This window comes from Anomaloglossus baeobatrachus, chromosome 7 (assembly GCF_048569485.1).
Source record: "Anomaloglossus baeobatrachus isolate aAnoBae1 chromosome 7, aAnoBae1.hap1, whole genome shotgun sequence".
Taxonomy (NCBI): Eukaryota; Metazoa; Chordata; class Amphibia; order Anura; family Aromobatidae; genus Anomaloglossus; species Anomaloglossus baeobatrachus.
In genome coordinates, this window is record NC_134359.1 from 288,685,056 (window position 1) to 288,705,153 (window position 20,098).

The 20,098-nt window shown below is 46.6% G+C and overlaps 1 protein-coding gene across 1 annotated transcript in view; it reads right to left on the minus strand.

Moving 5' to 3' along the window:
- Positions 1 to 287: 287 nt before the first annotated feature.
- SLC5A10 (solute carrier family 5 member 10) overlaps positions 288 to 20,098 on the minus strand; it is a 114,388-nt gene continuing 94,577 nt past the window's right edge. Inside the window, exons 12-15 of the mRNA XM_075318347.1 lie at positions 10,189 to 10,357; positions 4,633 to 4,848; positions 1,455 to 1,560; positions 288 to 1,364 (exon numbers count right to left, since the gene is read on the minus strand). Coding sequence (XP_075174462.1) covers positions 1,171 to 1,364; positions 1,455 to 1,560; positions 4,633 to 4,848; positions 10,189 to 10,357 — 685 coding nt within the window. The 3' untranslated portion in view covers positions 288 to 1,170. The remainder of the gene's footprint in view (positions 1,365 to 1,454; positions 1,561 to 4,632; positions 4,849 to 10,188; positions 10,358 to 20,098) is intronic.

Sequence of the window (20,098 nt, forward strand, 5' to 3'; positions counted from 1 at the left end):
GTTATCTCTGTTATGGGGGATGCTGCGGTTATCTCTGTTATGGGGGACGCTGCGGTTATCTCTGTTAAGGGGGGACGCTGCGGTTATCTCTGTTATGGGGGACGCTGCGGTTATCTCTGTTATGGGGGACGCTGCGGTTATCTCTGTTGTGGGGGGACGCTGCGGTTATCTCTGTTGTGGGGGGACACTGCGGTTATCTCTGTTATGGGGGACGCTGCGGTTATCTCTGTTATGGGGGACGCTGCGGTTATCTCTGTTGTGGGGGGACGCTGCGGTTATCTCTGTTGTGGGGGGACGCTGCGGTTATCTCTGTTGTGGGGGGACGCTGCGGTTATCTCTGTTGTGGGGGGACGCTGCGGTTATCTCTGTTATGGGGGGACGTTGCGGTTATCTCTCTTATGGGGGGAAACCATGCCATTACCGTGATGGGGGTAAGCGGTTATCCCTTTTATAGGTGATCTTGAAGTTATCTCTGTTATGAGGGGTTACTATGGTTACCAATGTTTTGCTGGATGCCATTGGGATTATTTCTGTTATGGGGGCACGCTGCAGTCATCACTGTTATGGGGGGGCGCCCCACGGTCACCTCTATTACTGGCGGCATTCTCTTCTCCCCCTCCCCCGGGTCGGAGGTCTGTGCAGTCTCAGGATTTGATGGCTTTTACCTTTTATCCTCCCTCCCCGCAGCTTTCGGTCGGTGACTCAATATTCGGGGTGAGGGAATTATTTGTGACTCTCGGTGATTTCCTCAGAGTCATCACAATAAAGCCGGCATCCGGAGCCCCCGCTGTCAGTGCTGTCAGTGCTGTCAGTGCTGTCAGTGCCGGCAGCTCCGCTAATAACACCTGTTATTCCATAATTGTACTTTACGAGGGCACACTCAGGAATGTCACGTGCTTCCGGGGGCGGCCATCTTGGCTGCTGTATAACAAGCATGCGTCATGGCGGGTGAGGTTAAAAGGGCAAGAGAATACACTGTGATGACTGGTACACATGTGCGGCTCTGTCCTCCATTGGGGATGTGATTCACCCGGGCACACGCCGGCATTGGGCGCCATTACCATTATTATGAACTAATGGCTGACAGGAAACGGTTAATATAAAGGGCACTCATGGGAAATGTTTTTGCAGTGTTTTGGGTTTTTTTTTTTCTTTTTTTTTTTTCTTTCCTCAAGCAAAATACGCGTAGAAGAAAATGTTGACGCACATGAGAATGATGGCGTTGACGCAGCACACCCGCGCCCAGAATGGATCCTCCCTAATGCTTCTCTGTTGGATGGGGCTGGGAGAGTCCACTGCTTCTGTGGGGGGTTTGCACAACATGTTGCTCCAGGTCCGGCCGCGGGGGGAAGAGTTGGCTGGGACTGTCCAAAGAAATGACAAAATAACAAAAAATCAAAGAACACCAACCCACATGTAACCCTATGGCACTGAATAGGCACAACTGAACCCACCGTCATTGTCTCCGGGGGATGAGTGGCTTCGAGTGGACACTTTCCTGAGTGTGATCTCGGGTGGGCTTCTTCCTCGGGGTATTGTCCACCAGGTGAGATTTTTTACCTGTTGAGAAGAAAAATATGCAGATTATTGCTCTTCTTCTAGAGCTTGATGATCAGTCCTTGCAATGAGTGGGGGTCCGACACCCGACCGTCCTCAAATTAACCCTTTGCAGCTCCCACACCCATCGGATGCACCCAGTGCACTAAGCCGTTTAGTGGCCGATTTGGGCACTGTAGCTCAGCTCTAGTGAATGTAATTTAAGCTGCAGTACCGAGCATGGCCACTGCGCGGAGTATGGAGTTGTGCAGTTTCGCCTCTATACATCCTCTGGGGGTACCGAGTGCTGGACCCCCACTGATATGATACTAATGCCATAAAAATAGGGCATTAATATCCAAGTCATTGGCAACCCCTTTAAATGTCGTTCCGGCAGTAGAGATCATGGGATGCTCAGTGGCAGCCAAATTGATAGATTGATGACTTCACCTTTATTTTCTATATTTTACCCCTTGAGCATCAGACAGGGTATTGTCCACGAGGTGAGATTTTTTACCTGTGGAGAAAATAAGTATGCAGATCATTGCTCTTCTTCTATGACTTGATGATCTGTCCTTGCGATAAGTGGGGGTCCGACACCCGGCCATCCTCAAATTAACCCTTTGCAGCTCCCACACCCACCGGATATACCCAGTGCATTGCAGCTCAGCTCTAGTGAATGTGATTAGAGCTGCAGTACCCAGCATGGCCACTGCACGGTGTATGGAGCTGTGCGGTTTCGCCTTTACACATAGTCTGGGGGGTACTGAGTGTTGAACCCCCACTGATCTGATACTAATGCTTTTAAGATAGGGCATTAATATCTAAGTTCTGGACAATCCCTTTAAATGTCAGAGTTCAGGGGATTCCCAGTGGCAGCAATGTTGATAGATTGATGACTTTGTTTAACCCTTTATTTTCTATATTTTACCCCTCGAGCACCATACAGAATCTGTTCGTTTATGTGGCACCGTACACATGGTCACCCCCTGAGCATTCCTTTGTGCGGCACCGTTCACATGGTCGCCCCCTGAGCATTCCTTTGTGCGTCACCGTACACATGGTCACCACCTGAGCATTCCTGTGTGTGGCACCGTACACATGGTAGCCCCCTGAGCATTCCTTTGTGCGTCACCGTACACATGGTCGCCCCCTGAGCATTCCTTTGTGCGGCACCGTACACATGGTAGCCCCCTGAGCATTCCTTTGTGTAGCACCGTACACATGGTCACCCCCTGAGCATTCCTTTGTGTGGCACCGTACACATGGTAGCCCCCTGAGCATTCCTTTGTGCGGCACCGTACACATGGTCTCCCCCTGAGCATTCCTTTGTGTGGCACCGTACACATGGTAGCCCCCTGAGCATTCCTTTGTGCGGCACCGTACACATGGTCTCCCCCTGAGCATTCCTTTGTGCGGCACCGTACACATGGTAGCCCCCTGAGCATTCCTTTGTGCGGCACCGTACACATGGTCTCCCCCTGAGCATTCCTTTGTGTGGCACCGTACACATGGTAGCCCCCTGAGCATTCCTTTGTGTGGCACCGTACACATGGTAGCCCCTTGAGCATTCCTTTGTGTGGCACCGTACACATGGTCTCCCCCTGAGCATTCCTTTGTGCGGCACCGTTCACAGGGTAGCCCCCTGAGCATTCCTTTGTGTGGCACCGTACACATGGTCGCCCCCTGAGCATTCCTTTGTGTGGCACCGTACACATGGTCACCCCCTGAGCGTTCGTTTGGGGGGCACCGTACACATGGTCACCCCCTGAGCGTTCGTTTGGGGGGCACCGTACACAGGGTAGCCCCCTGAGCATTCCTTTGTGTGGCACCGTACACATGGTCACCCCCTGAGCGTTCGTTTGGGGGGCATGGTACACATGGTCACCCCCTGAGCCTGGACGTCTCAGAAAAGTCAAAAAAACTGACTAAAAAGGGAAAAGATTTCTGACAGACAAAACAAGAGCAGCTTTTGACTTTGGCACGGGTTTTCGGCATTTAACATCGCGCTGTTTTGCCTGGCGCCACTTCTCGTTTGCTTGGCATCCAATCAGGTCGCCGTAAAAAAAAAGGAAAAGGAAAAAGAAAGGCAGATTTCTACTTGTTTTACTAGAGAAATAAAGCAAAATATAATATAAAAATACAGATTTTAGGATGGGAAAAAGACAATGGCACCAAAGGTTCACCAGCTGAGGACCGGCACCGAGGCGGCACAATTGATGGATTAGCTGAGATTTTAGGGTGTGTATGATGCTTTTATTATTGAACACTGTATGGCGGTATTATTTAGGCAATGTGGAGGAAAGCGCAGGAGCTATGGATTTCTATTGACCTTGTGGTATGTGATGACATCACACTGTATAAAAACAGGAATCACTGACTCCGCCCCCATTTGATGACATCATTCTACATTGCCAAAATAGAGCACTGTATGGCGGAATTATTTAGGCAATGTGGAGGAAAGCGCAGGAGCTATGGATTTCTTTTGACCTTGTATGTGATGACATCACACTGTATAAAAACAGGAATCACTGACTCCGCCCCCATTTGATGACATCATTCTACATTGCCAAAATTGCCCTTTAATATCTTCTCTCCAGTAACAGGGGTCCATTTTTGATCACATCCTCTGCTCTGAGAGCTTAAAACTCGTGACCACCAGGACTGATATATTCCACACACTTGGGTCATTCAGCAAAACTGTGACAAAACGATGTGAACCCAAATTTTGGGGAAGGAGGTGGTTGTGGGGGGGGGGGGATTATATTTCTGGAGTGTCAGATTCTACAACTATACGCAAGGAGCTAACGCTGCCACGTCATTACACCCCCATCACTTGGCGGCTCGTAAAAACTCCTTCCCTCTGTACAGAAAGCTCACGGTGCAAGATATGGCGACACGTTCTGTATATGATCAGTGATGGTGGAGACTGACGCACGCACAATATGGCATCTTATTGCATAAAATGTCCCTAAATACCAAAAGTTTATACCCCACCCCCAAAAAAAAAAAATACATGCAATGCAATGTGTACCGCGGTTTTCACATGACGCCATTTTTTCCACCTTATATAAAGTTCCTGCGGATTATACCTACCTGAGCGTGCAGGGGCGGTTCCGATAACAGACTTATCCCGACTACTACTCCCACCGTCAATGCGCACAAAATAATGGCGAAGTGCAGGTAATGGATGTCCTTCAGGATGGACGGCCGCTCGTCGTGGACGCCGCAGCGGGGGATGGGATACACAAACTCCATGATCATCCGTGCCAATCCGACCGCCAGACCGACCATAAGACCCCAGAACGCTCCCTGCGAGGAGAAAGGAGACCAGACGTGACGCGTGCAGGAGCTAATTATACCGCCATCACATCGTAGTATTATACCGTATATTGTAACATCACATTACCCACCATCATAGGGGAGAATATTTTTCAGGATCCTGAACCACAAAGTAACTGTTTACCTGGTTGGCATTATTGATTTCACGGAGAGTCGTGAACACAGGAAGTCCAATCTGCTATACAGTAGACTGACTCTCCCTACAGCACAGACTTGTTTCATGTTCCTCTCACTAAGGGAGCAGAAGAGTTGGAAAGGGGGCTCATTTATTTCCTCAGTGACCTACAACAGATTAGCTGTTTTTCGACCTACAGATTATAGTTAAATTGATGAGGAGGAGAAGTTAGCTACTTACACCTTCACTTTTGTCACCGGTGGAGTAAATTTCCCAGCATTTCTTGTTTCCATCAAAGAGAAGTTAGATACTTCCACCCTCACTTTTGTCACCAGAGTAGTAAATTTCCAGGCATTTCTGGTTTCCATTAAGGAGACGTTAGCTACTTCCACCTTCACTTTTGTCACCAGTGGAGTACCTTTCTCAGCATTTCCTGTTTCCATCGAGAAGTTAGCTACTTCCACCTTCACTTTTGTCAATAGTGGAGTAAATTTCCAGGCATTTCCTGTTTCCATCAAGGAGAAGTTAGCTACTTCCACCCTCACGTTTGTCACCAGTAGAGTAAATTTCCCAGCATTTCCTGTTTCCATCTAAGAGAAGTTAGCTACTTCCACCTTCACTTTTGTCAATAGTGGAGTAAATTTCCCAACATTTCCTGTTTCCATCTAAGAGAAGTTAGCTACTTCCACCCTCACTTTGTCTCCAGTAGAGTACCTTTCCCAGTATTTCTTGTTTACATCAAGGAGAAGTTAGCTACTTCCACCTTCACTCTTACCACCAGTGGAGTGAATTTTTCAACATTTCGTGTTTCCAATGTGTAAAAAAAAAAAAAATAGATTATATATGAAAACTTTGATCTGACATATAAACATTTGTTTGCTGATGCAGGATCATCTACATCCCTTGCTGTCTTTTTTTTTTTACAGGAACTGATTAACAAATTGCGTAGGACTTAGACAAATATGGATCAGATTGGAACTTTCTGGGAAGTTTTATGGGCAGAAAAAGTTTGTATATCTGACAATAAAAATAAAAGTTTCTGCCCCTTCTGTGGGTTCTGACTACGCCGGATTTGTTTGTAGTCTGTTACCATGGAGACAGAATTGTAGCATTGCTCAGGTGGAACATGAACATTCCCAAACCCTAATTCTCATTTTTCTTAGGATTTCAAAACAGCAGAACAAACCAGAAAGTCGAGAGAATGAATCTTACCAGATACAGCCTCCATCCCCCCACAAGACGCGGTTATTAATGGGCAGATATTAAGTAAGACTCCCGCTTTTATCAGGGGAGGGGGGATTAATAATAGGATTAGGATTTATTTTGAACCCAGGAATCTGCACACACCTGTTTTCACAATGCAGCAATTATCCCAAATGAAGATGACGACTCTCGCTCCGCGCTCCTGGATCCTGCCTGTCGCATTACGCCGGATTATTCAGCTTTTTGCCTCTGGCTTTTAACGCCTGTTAGATGATGACAACCTGCAGGACGGACAGGTCCCGGGACGCCACGTATCATATGGCAGGCACAAAGCTGCTGATTAAGGACTGTATAACAGCTCTCAGCATGTTCATCCCCAGGCTGTGCCCAAATACTAAAATAGTGCAATGTAGCGCCTCCGCTGGAGAGACACACATACACACATACATACATACACACTTACATACACACATACATACACATACACACTTACATACACACACATACACACTTACATACACACACATACACACACATACACATACTTACTTACACATACACACACATATACACATACATACACATACACGCACACACTTACATACACACATACATACACAGACATACATACATACACACACATAAATACATACATACATACATATACATACACGCACACACTTACATACACACATACATACACAGACATACATACATACACACACATAAATACATACATACATACATATACATACACGCACACACTTACATACACACATACATACACAGACATACATACACACACATAAATACATACATACACATACATATATACACACACATACATACACATACATACACACAAATACACATATACATACACACACATACATACATACACACATACATATACATCTACAAGAAGAAGACAGGGTCTTATCGTATTTTTTTTCTCTGAAAGATGTGCTAGGGCTTATTCTCAGGGAATGTTATATTTTACCATGACCAACAATCCACATTTATTCTTGAACAAAAAAAATAAACATTTATTGCCCGGGATAATAACCAAGTGTCTCTCTGTCTGTCCATCTCTCTGTCTCTCTCCATATATCTCTGTCTGTCTCTCTCTGTCTCTGTCTGTCTCTCTGTCTGTCTCTGTCTCTCTCCATATATCTGTCTGTCTCTCTCTTTCTCCGTCTCTCCACCAAAATCATATTACCTCACACATAAGCTTCTGATACTAATAATGTCCTTTGTTGCCTATAGCAACCAATCACAGCTCCTATTAATGACCTGTAGCTCCGAGCTCCATTCACTTTAATGTAAGCAGGTTTGTTGGTGAATAACTGTAAAGCGCGGGGTTAAATTTTCCCCTCAAAACATAGTCCATGACGTTTCCTGAGTCAAATGAGATGTATGTGCAAAATTTCATGATTGTACATACGACAGTGCGGATTCCTTTAGCGGACATACATACATACACACATATACATACATACACACATATACATACACATATATACATACACACACATATACATACACAAACACATATACATATAGACACATATATACACATACATACATACACACATACATACACGCATACACACACACATACATACACATACTGTACATACACACATATATACATACACATACATATACACAGATATACACATACATACATACACACACACATATACACACACATACACATATATACACATACATATACACAGATATACACATACATACATCAGTACACACATACACACACAAACATATGCATACACATACACACACATACATACACACATATACACACATACACACACATATACACACATATACACACACATACACACACATATACATACACACATATACACATACATACACACACATATAAACATACATACACACACACACACACACACACACATATATACTCAGCTTTATATATTAGATAATTGTCATCACATTCTGGAACATCCACATTTTGTGTTGCTCCTGTTACTGGGTCAGATGCACATTTTCTTATCTGATCAGTTATTCTTGTCCTATAGTGGTGGCTGCAGACCACAAAGGGTTAAATTTCCTGCTTACATTTATTATTCTCCATGTTCTGCTAAGTTTACCCCCAAAAGAAACCAGACACCCCCTCAAAGAATCGCACTTACCAGACCCCAAACATTTAAGGGTACTTTACACGCTACGACATCGTTGCCAACATATCGTCGGGGTCACGTCGTTAGTGACGCACATCCGGCGCCGGTAGCGACATCGCAGCGTGGGACAGAAATGAGCGACAATCAACGAGCACAAAAACATGAAAAACCGTTGCTCGTTGACACGTCGCTCCTTTCCTTAATATCGTTGCTGCCACAGATATGATGTTGTTCCTCGTTCCTGCGGCAGCAGACATCACTATGTGTGACACCGCAGGAACGACGATCATCTCCTTACCTGCATCAACCGGCAATGAGGAAGGAAGGAGGTGGGCGGGATCTTCCACCCGCTCATCTTCGCCCCTCCGCTTCTATTGGCCGGCCGCTTAGGGACGCCGCAGTGATGTCGCTATGACGCCGAATGCACCTCCCCCTTGAAGGAGGGATTGTTTGGCGGTCACAGCGATGCCGCTGACAAGGTATGTGCGTGTGACGCTGCCATAGCGATAATGTTCGCTACGGCAGCGATCACACAATATCGCACACACGACGGGGGCGGGTGCTATCGCGCGCAACATTGCTAGCAATTGCTAGCGATGTCGCAGCGTGTAAAGCACCCCTTAGAGTTGGCAAGTGAATGGGCTCTCACATACCAATCTGCGTTGCTGTCAGCTCCCCCTAGTGACAGGAAGCAGTATCACTTGAGCGGAGTGATACCGGTACCCGATCTGTTTGTGAGAGCTGCAGTGCAATACACCTGAAACAGAGGCACAGATCTCTGTGTGAAAGCCCATCCACCATCATCATTTGCCAACTAATTGTTTGGGGCCTCGTCAGTGCGATTTTTTAAATTTTTTTTGGGGCATCTGCTTTCTTTTTGGGCATCTGCTTTCTTTGATTAAGAGTCCTGCTATATTTTTTTACTTTTTTAAATTTTGCTATTGCCCCTTGGAAGAAAGTGTGGGCTTTGCAGAAGGAGGATTCTTCCAGATTGGTCAAATATTGGCGTTGGTGGAGTGGTCAAGGCAGAACCTAGGTCATGAATGGAGGCGATATTTCTCATCAGACAATATTCGACAAGCCAATAGAAGTCAGGACCATAGTCAAGAACACCCCGGAGTGGTACTACAAGGTGCAGGTGTAATATACAAGGGGTTTGCTCGAAGCATGGTCAAGAAACAAGGCTTAGGAACAGGATTTGGAGACCTACATATCTCTTGATCCTAAGAGAAGGAGCTTTGAGGAGACCGTCAACCAACATATTGTCCTCAAAATGTGCCGCCCAGGTGTCCTTTTTGAGCTCCCTGAACTTGGGTGAACCCCAAGGTCTCCTATGGATGAAAGGTATCAATAGTGCCATCCATAATGTCTAAAACCTTCTCAACCAGTGCAAAAATAAGCTCAATCTCAATCCCGTGGAATGACACTTTCCATGACATCAGTGCTTAATAAGCCGCCTGACTTGATGGACTGTGCTATTTTGTCTACTTAGTCCTAAATCCCGTATTTTCGATGCAATTAAGTGTCGCTAATATATGACAAATGACATCCACGTCCAGAAAACAGAGAAACCGCTCGATTAAAAGCGAAGAACAATGACACAACCGTGAACCACTCCCCAATCATCCCCATTTAAGTCATTAGAGTGATTCTTGTGACATCAGACTCCAGGTTCTCGCTCATTGTGACCAGTGACCTTATTTACTTGAACAGAAAGTGACTGTGTGCATTGTGTTAGGATCATTGTGTTCGTTAGATGCGCCCTATTGTGGTATGACCATTGTTCAGTATTGTCTACAGATCGGCGCACATGGGGTTTACCTGCTCGTTGGCTCTCTTCCAGAAGACTGCCAAGCCAAACACGGCTGTGACCGGGGGGGCCAGGTAGCTGGTGACGGACTGGATGTACACGTACAGCTGCCCACTGTTGGCGTTCTGCAGGATGGGAATCCAGACCACGCTGATTATAACAAGGACCACGGTCACAATCCTGCAATGACAAAAAACATGTACAATTTGTGACGGAAAATCTAAGCATGGCAAGGATAGTGTTCTGCCGAGAAAATATGTTTGTTCTGACTGATAAAGCGGTGTGTTCTCTTGTTCTTCCATGGCATTTCTCCAAACATTGGCTATGTTCAGTCTTTGGCTTGGTTCAGTCATTGGCTATATTCACACTTTGGCTTGGTTCGGTCATTGGCTATGTTCAGTCTTTGGCTTGGTTCGATCATTGGTTATGTTCAGTCTTTGGCTTGGTTCGATCATTGGCTATGTTCAGTCTTTGGCTTGGCTCGATCATTGGTTATGTTCACACTTTGGCTTGTTGTTGTTGTTGGCTATGTTCTGTCTGTAGTTTGGTTCTATCATTAGCTAAGTTCAGTCTTTGGCTATGTTTAGTCTTTGGCTTGGTTCGGTCATTGGCTATGTTCAGTCTTTGGCTTGGTTCGGTCATTGGCTATGTTCACACTTTGGCTTGGTGTTGTTGTTGGCTATGTTCTGTCTGTAGTTTGGTTCTATCATTAGCTAAGTTCAGTCTTTGGCTATGTTTAGTCTTTGGCTTGGTTCGGTCATTGGCTATGTTCAGTCTTTGGCTTGGTTCGGTCATTGGCTATGTTCACACTTTGGCTTGGTGTTGTTGTTGGCTATGTTCTGTCTGTAGTTTGGTTCTATCATTAGCTAACTTCAGTCTTTGGCTATGTTTAGTCTTTGGCTTTGTCCTGTTTTTCACTTTGTTATATCATTGGATTTTTTCCGTATTTGGTTGTATTCAGTATTTGGCTATGTCCTGTCATTGGCTATATTCTGTCATTGACACTGTTCAGTCTTAGGGGTACTTTGCATGTTGCGACATTGCTAGTATCGGCTAGCGATGCCGAGCGCGATAGTCCCCGCCTCCGTCGCACATGCGATATCTTGTGATAGCTGCCGTAGCGAACATTATCGCTACGCCAGCTTCACACGCACTTACCTGCCCTGCGACGTCGCTCTGGCCGGCGACCCAATTCCTTACTAAGGGGGCGGGTCGTGCGGCATCACAGCGACGTCACACCGCAGGCGGCCAATAGAAGCGGAGGGGCGGAGATGAGCAGGACATAAACATCCAGCCCACCTCCTTCCTTCCGCATTGCCGGTGGAGTCAGGTAAGGAGATGTTCCTCGCTCCTGCGGTATCACACACAGCGATATGTGCGGCCGCAGGAACGAAGAACAACATCGTATCTCCTATTGGTGCGACATTATGGAAATGACCGACGCTACACAGATCGCCGATTTTCAACGCTTTTGCAATCGTTTATCGGCGCATCTAGGCTTTACACGTTGCAACGTCGCTACCGGCGCCGGATGTGCGTCACTTTCGATTTGACTCCGACGATATCGCAGTAGCGATGTCGCAACGTGCAAAGTACCCCTTAAGTTTAGTTCTGTCATTGGCTCTGTTTAGTCTAAAGGCTACTTTACACGAGACGACGGATCGTGCGATGCATCGTCGGGGTCACGGTTTTCGTGACGCAAATCCGGCATCATACACGACGTCGTCTCGTGTGAAACCTCTGAGCGACGCAGAATCGCTCACAAATCGTGAGTCGTGTACTCGTCGCTCAGTTTCATAATATCGTTTATTTTTACTTGTGCCGGTTGTTCATTGTTCCCGTGGCAGCACACGTTACTCTGTGTGATACCACGGGAGCAATGAACTCCACTTACCTGCGTCCCACGGCTCCCGCCGGCTATGCGGAAGGAAGGAGGTGGGCGGGATGTTTACATACCGCTCATCTCCGCCCCTCCGCTTCTATTGGCCGGCAGCTGTGTGATGTCGCTTTGACGCCGAACGTCCCTCCCCCTTCAGGAAGAGGATGTTTGCCGCCCACAGCGAGGTCGCTCAGCAGGTAAGTACGTCTGACGGGGGTTTCACGACTTTGTGCGACACGGGCAGCGATTTGCCCGTGACGCACAAACGAAGGGGGCAGGTACGATCGCTCGTGAAATCGCACAATCGGTCGCCCCGTGTAAAGCAGGATTAAGGCGGGCTTTGCACGTTGCGACATCGCAAGCCGAGGCTGCGATGTTGCACGAGGTAGTCCCCACCCCCGTCGCAGGTACGATATCGTGTGACAGCTGGCGTAGCGAAAATTATCGCTACGCCAGCTTCACATGCACTCACCTGCCCTGCGACCGTCGCTCTGGCCGGCGACCCGCCTCCTTCCTAAGGGGGCGGGTCGTGCGGCGTCATAGCGACGTCACACGGCAGGCGGCCAATAGCGGCGGAGGGGCGGAGATGAGCAGGATGTAAACATCCCACCCACCTCCTTCCTTCCGTATAGCCACCGGCGGCAGGTAAGGAGATGTTCCTCGCTCCTGCGGCTTCATACACAGCGATGTCTGCTGCCGCAGGAACGAGGAACAACATCGTACCTGTCGCGGCAGCGTAATTATGGAAATGTCAGTGAATGCAACGATGATACGATAACGACGCTTTTGCGCTCGTTCATCGTATCATCTAGCATTTACACAGTACGATGTCGAAAGTGTTGCCGGATGTGCATCACTTTCGATTTGACCCCACCGACATCGCACGTGCAAAGCCGCCCTTAGGCTTGGTTCTGTCATTGGCTCAGTTCAGTCTTAGGTGGGCTTTACACATTGCGACATCGCTACCGATATATCATCGGGGTCACGTCGTTAGTGACGCCCATCCGGCGCCGGTAGCGACATCGCAATGTGTAAATCCTAGGTGCGATGATGAACGAGCGCAAAAGCGTAAAAAAACGCTGATCTGTGTCACGTCGTTCATTTCCATAATGTCGCTGCTGCTGCAGATATGATGTTGTTTGTCGTTCCTGCAGCTCCAAACATCGCTGTGTGTGAAACCGAAGGAATGACAAACATCTCCTTACCTGCGTCCACCGGCTATGCAGAAGGGAGAAGGTGGGCGGGATGTTATGTCCCGCTCATCTTCGCCCCTCCGCTTCTATTGGCCGGCCACTTAGTGACGTCGCTGTGACTCCGAACGCACCTCACCCTTGAGGGAGGGATTGTTCGGCGGTCACCGCGACGTTGCCGACCAGGTAAGTTCGTGTGAAGCTGCCGTAGCGATAATGTTCACTACGGCAGCAAGCACCAGATATTGCATGTACGACGGGGGCGGGTGCTATCGCGCTCGACATCGCTAGCAATTGCTGTGTAAAGCCCGCCTTAGGCTTGGTTCAGTCTTAGGCTTGGTTCTGTCAATGGCTTTGTTCAGTCTTAGGCTTGGTTCTGTCATTGGCTTTGTTCAGTCATAGGCTTGGTTTTGTCATTGGCTCTGTTCAGTCTTGCTTCTGTTATTAGCTATACTAAAGGCTACTTTACACACTGCGATATCGGTCCCGATATCGCTAGTGTGGGTACCCGCCCCCATCTGTTGCGCGACACGGGCAAATCGCTGCCCGTGTCGCACAACAGCCGTCACACATACATACCTGTCCGGCGACGTCGCTGTGACGGGCGAACCGCCTCCTTTCTAAGGGGGCGGTCCGTGCGGCGTCACAGCGACGTCACTGAACCGCCGCCCAATAGCAGCGGAGGGGCGGAGCTGAGCGGGACGTAACATCCCGCCCACCTCTTCCTTCTGCATAGCGGCCGGGAGGCAGGTAAGGGGAGCTTCCTCGCTCCTGCGGCGTCACACGCAGCGATGTGTGCTGCCGCAGGAACGAGGAACAACCTCGTTACTGCTTCAGTAACGAGATTTGAGAATGGACCCCCATGTCGCCGATTAGCGATTTTGCACGTTTTTGCAACGATGCAAAATCGCTTATCGGTGTCACACGCAACGGCATCGCTAATGTGGCCGGATGTGCGTCACGAATTCCGTGACCCCAACGACTCCACATTAGCGATGTCGCAGCGTGTAAAGCCCGCTTTAGTCTTGGATTGTGTAATTTCATTTTTCAGGTTCACTCTCTGGTAGGGTTGAATTTTTGACTATGTCCTATCATTCCTTCAATGCCTAGGTTCCGTCTTCAGCTATGTCTTTGGCCAGATACTTGCCATTCCTCAGCTAAATTCCATCTTTAGAGATCCCACTCACGACAGCTGTATTTGACAGATGAGGATGGTTGCCTGTTATAATCACAATGCCACATATTTCAGTGGTGATGAGCGTATGTCACATCTTTTGTGTCGGGTGACTTAATATTTTGCTTATTCTTATGCAGCGACGGCACGCTCTGCATATCATTCATTCCAAAGATAGATATCCCTAGTGGAGTCCTTATGCAATGCTCCGAGAGGAAAACAGCAAAAGTGAGCTGCATACTCGTCTTAGCATGTCTTCCAAAGGTTTCACTGAACTTCATTATTTACTGATTGTTCAACATTTGAGCCCTTCGTCAGGCCTATAAGAAGTGAGGAACATTCCTCGGAAGAAGCGAAAGACTCCGATGTACAATACCATATGATAGCACCCAATGGGCAAAATGTTAAATACACCCATCCATGTGGCATACCGTTAGGTCGGTGATGGGACCTGTGAGTAGCTAAGAATTGAGGATGGATGAAGAATACGGCTGCGTTATGTTCCCCCCAACAGAGGACACTATGAATGAGTTTGACCCTTTTGTTCGTCCAACTTCCTATCTTAGGGCTTGAATGAAGTCGGAACAGGCCATGTTGAGTGATGACGGATCTGCCATGGGTTTCCAGTGCGGATTCTTTAGGGGAAAAATTCAACACAATAATATTAAATTGATGATGTGAACGCGGGGTAAGTGGAGCTTTACCTGGTTCTTCGACCACACGAAGGCAAACAGACAACAGTTTGAAGAAGATGTTGAAGGACCTGTAATGATCTAATCACATCCTAAGACGTTGAAGAGTCTGAACAAGACATTGAAGGACCCGGAATGATCTAATCACGTCACATCCCCGAGACAAGAGCCCTTCATCCAGACAAGAGCTTGGTTTTGGTTTCAACCATTGTTTATCACAAGAGTAACCCGATTCCTATACATTAACCCTATGTCTAGATCCGAAAATCAGAGCTCCAACCACTATAGATTAAGAAGGAACTTTGTAAAAGGCGTTTTTTGTTTTTAGGATCTATATGGTTTACGCCAGAACATAAAGGAGATATATCGGGGAACGCTTCCAAAATAAGCCTTAAGCCTTCAATTTCTGCAAGTTCTGGCGGATTTCGAGTTTTCAGTTGAGGATATAAAACACGTGGCGCATTATCGTCTAGCTGATGCCAGGTGAGACCAGAAGCACATTTATTGTAGATCCAGCAAAAATAGTGAGACTTTAATGACTGTGCCAACTCCATCGTCACGTGATTTTTTATTTTTTAATTAAATCCGACTAATCCTTTACGCAATATTCCCAGCTGCTGGCAATATTTGGAGGATACGACAGAAGATACAGAAGTGGAGTCCTCATTATACGCTTCCTGAATCTGATGAGATAAGGAACCGTACAGCCAACAGGAGGCTTCAGCTGCTTCTTGTAAGTCGCCTTTGTGCCGGTGCCAAGATTCCTTCATTTACAGCTGGGTCGTCCTTGTTCTGCTCCCTCACGGGGAAGTTTAATTGAAATCTTTGCGCGTGAGACAAAAGCTGAAAACAATTACCGAGGTGTGGCGTCGTACATTTTAGTGGCTTCCTTTGCTTTGGGTGGAATTAAAACGCTGTTGCCTGCCGGGGTGTGCCGTCGCTGACGATGCTTGGTGGGGAGTCTGAGTGACATGATCGTCTGGAGGATCTCGCCGAGTTTTTTTTTCATAGCCAAGTTCAGAGGAAAACAAGTCATGATGAGTGGCCAAACCACACCATCAGATTGCCATGTTTATCAAGTCTTCTGTTCCCCAGTTACTTTTTCTGCGAAAGCCATGAAACGGTTCTCGGCTTAGGGCAAAACAAGGGAACTGAGTCAAAAGGATCCTGCTTTACTCATCCTAAACCAACTCTCCCAGGATGTCCATGAGGCCACCGGAATAATGGAAGACCTTCCAGATCCCTGGCATAGTTAACAAATATTCTGGAACGTTCTAGATGTTTTCCAGTTCTCCCAAAATCTTTTGCATAACTGGGAAGCCAAGCCTTGTCAATCAGAAGCACACTGAGTAGTCGCCTTGGAAAATGGGCTTTCGTCATATCCTCGGTTGACAATTTTTTAAATTTGGCTTACCCCAAGAGTCAAAGGGATCCTGCTTTACTCATCCTAAACAAACTCTCCAAGGTTGTCCAGCAGGCCATCAAAAAATGGAAGACCTTCTAGATTCCTGGCATAGTTGACAAATATTCCGGACGTTCTAGATGTTTACCAGTTCTCCCAAAATCTTTTGCATAATCGGGAAGCCAAGTCTTGCCAATCTGAAGCACATTGAGTAGTTGGCCTGGAAAAGGGTCTTTCCCCCAATCCCCGGTAGACAATTTTTAAAATTTGGCTTACCCCAGAGTCAAAGGGATCCTGCTTTACTCATCCTGTCACAGGTTGACCAGGAGGCCACTGGAATAATGGAAGAACTTCCAGATTCCTGGCATAGTTGGCAAATATTCCGGACATTCTAGATGTTTTTCAGTTCTCCCGAAATCTTTTGCATAACTGGGAAGCCAAACCTTGCCAATCAGAAGCACATTGAGAAGTTGGCCTGGAAATGGGGCTTTCCCCCAATCCCCGGTAGACAATTTTTAAAATATGGCACGCTTACCTCAAGAGTCAAAGAGATCCTGTCTTACTCATCCTAACCCAACTCTCCAATGTGGTCCAGAAGGCCACCGGAAAAATGTAAGACCTTCCAGATTCCTGACATAGTTAACAAATATTACAGACATTGTAGATGTTTTCCAGTCCTCCCAAAATCTTTTGCATAACCAGGAAGCCAAGCCTTGCCAATCAGAAGCACATTGAGTAATCGGCCTGGAAAATGGGCTTTTTCCCCCGATCCCTGGTAGACAATTTTTAACATTTGGCTTACCCAAAAAGTCGAAGGATCATGCTTTACTCATCTTAAACCAACTCTCCAAGGTTGTCCAGGAAGCCACCAGAAGACTGAAAGACCTTCCAAATTTCTGAAAGAATTGGCAAATATACTGGACGTTGTAGATCATTACCAAATCTTCCAAAATCTTTTACAGAGCCAAGCCTTGCCGACAAGAAGAACATTGAGAAGTCTGCCTGGAAAAGGGGCTTCCCCCCTGATCCTCGGTAGACAGTTTTTGGAATTTGGTATGCATACCTCAAAAAGGAGGTAGGGACTGTCTCATAGGGAATTCCCAGGTCCTAACCTTGATATTGCAAAATAGGCAAATCATAACTGTAAACATAAAAGCACACCACACCTGACCGGTGACCGACACTGGATAAGGTAAGGGTAGAAAGGGTCCTAAAAACGTCTGGGGCAGAAGTTAAAATGCACCGGCCCTTTAAGAGCCAAGAAGAACAAAAGGAGACTTATCCTTCATGATCCTTTAACTGCTGATTGGATGAGAGAGATCATGTGACTCTACAGGACGAGGAAATCTTTTTTTAGCCCCCCCCACCCCGAAATTGCCCTCTCTTATATCTCTATGAGGGTGCCCCATTGACCATTTTTTTTAAAGGGGTTCTCTTTACTCCCCATGTTCTTATTTTGAATTATCTATGCAACATTCTGTGATGACAGGAACTTTCCTTTAAATAAACGTTTATTGTTATGATAATTATTCTGTTACTTCCACTTTAAGATAATATATATCCACCTGAAGCCCCGCCCTCCTCGCCATGAGTCATCATTTTCCCGGTCACTTAGTCATCATATTTTTTTCTCAACATCAACAACATTCATTAAATTCAATTAAAGCAGTTATCCAGGTCACTTGGCACACAGGTCGCTCTCCACCACCAGAAAGCACGATAAGCGGGCGTCACTGGGCTGCTCAATCCCGACAGACTGCAGACAATCCCAGCAGCTAAGGATTCTGGGTGATGACACATGGCAGATAAGAGAAGAGTGCCCACTTATGTCTAATGCAGTCTACTATTAGAACACATGGAAAGAACGTATGAATAATGGTTTCCTATTGTCGTAGGAGGCCTCCTTCCAAATCGTTGAATCTCTACGTGCACCAAGATGGGGAGAACGGAGGGAGAAAATCTGACGACCCTGGAGCAGTGCAAGAGTCAACACATGACGGACTCCAGTGGCTTCATCGAGTTCTGTCAAATTGCATATCCCCATCAAATATGGCTGAATCGATCTGTGATGGGGCCAAGTCCAATATGGCCAAATCGTTTGATGATGGGGCCAAGTCCAATATGGCCAAATCGTTTGATGATGGGGCCAAGTCCAATATGGCCAAATCATTTGATGATGGGGCAAAGTCCAATATGGCCAAATCGTTTGATGATGTGGTCAAGTCCAATATGGCCAAATCGTTTGATGATAGGGCCAAGTCCAATATGGCCAAATCGTTTGATGATAGGGCCAAGTCCAATATGGCCAAATCGTTTGATGATAGGGCCAAGTCCAATATGGCCAAATCGTTTGATGATGGGGCCAAGTCCAATATGGCCAAATCGTTTGATGATAGGGCCAAGTCCAATATGGCCAAATCGTTTGATGATAGGGCCAAGTCCAATATGGCCAAATCGTTTGATGATAGGGCCAAGTCCAATATGGCCAAATCGTTTGATGATAGGGCCAAGTCCAATATGGCCGAATTGTTTGATGATGGGGCAAAGTCAAACATGACCAAATTGATTGGTGACTGGGCAAAGTCAAATATGGTCAAATCGATCAGTGATGGGGCCAAGTCCAATATGGCCGAATTGATCAGTGATGGTGAAAATCAAATATGGCAGAATCTATTTGGCATGGTGCCAAATCGAGTGGTGATGAGGCAAAGTCAAATATGGCCGAATCGATTAGTGATGGGACCAAGTCAAATATGACTGAACGATCTGTGATGGAGATAGTCAAATATGGTCAAATCGATCAGTGATGGGGAAAATCAAATATGGCAGAATCTATTTGTCATGGGGCCAAATCAAAGGTTGATGAGGCAAAGTCAAATATGACCAAATCAATCAGTGATTGGGCAAAGTTAAATATGGCCAAATCGATTGGTGATGAGGCAAGGTCAAATTTGGTCGAATCGATCAGTGATGGGGAATATCAAATATCGCAGAATTTATTTGTCATGGGGCCACATCGAGGGGTGATGAGACAAAGTCAAATATAGCAGAGTTGATCAGTGATGGGGAAAAGTCAAATATGGCCGAATTGATCAGTGATGGGGAAAATCAAATATGGCCGAATCAATCAGTGATGGGGCAAAGTCAAATATGGCCAAATCGATCGGTGATGGGGAAATTCAAATATGGCAGAATCTGTTTGTCATGGGGCCAAATCGAGGGGTGATGAAGCAAAGTCAAATATGGCCAAATCGATCGGTGATGGGGCAAGGTCAAATATCACCAACATGATCAGTGATGGGGCTAAGTCAAATATGGCGGAATCGATCGGTGATGAGATCAAGTTAAATATGACTGAATGATCTGTGATGGGGATTGTCAAATACAACCAAATCGACCAGTGATGGAGAAAATCAAATATGGCAGTGTGACGCCCTGACAAAATCAGGGTGTCACAGATGACTGCACCCCTCTTTCAGTTGCAGGCTTCCCTCCTCCTTGGCCCTCCATCACAACCCCACATCTAGGTGCACAACACCAGCCAGCAAAGCCTAGTCACCCCCCATGACAATAGGGACACACCA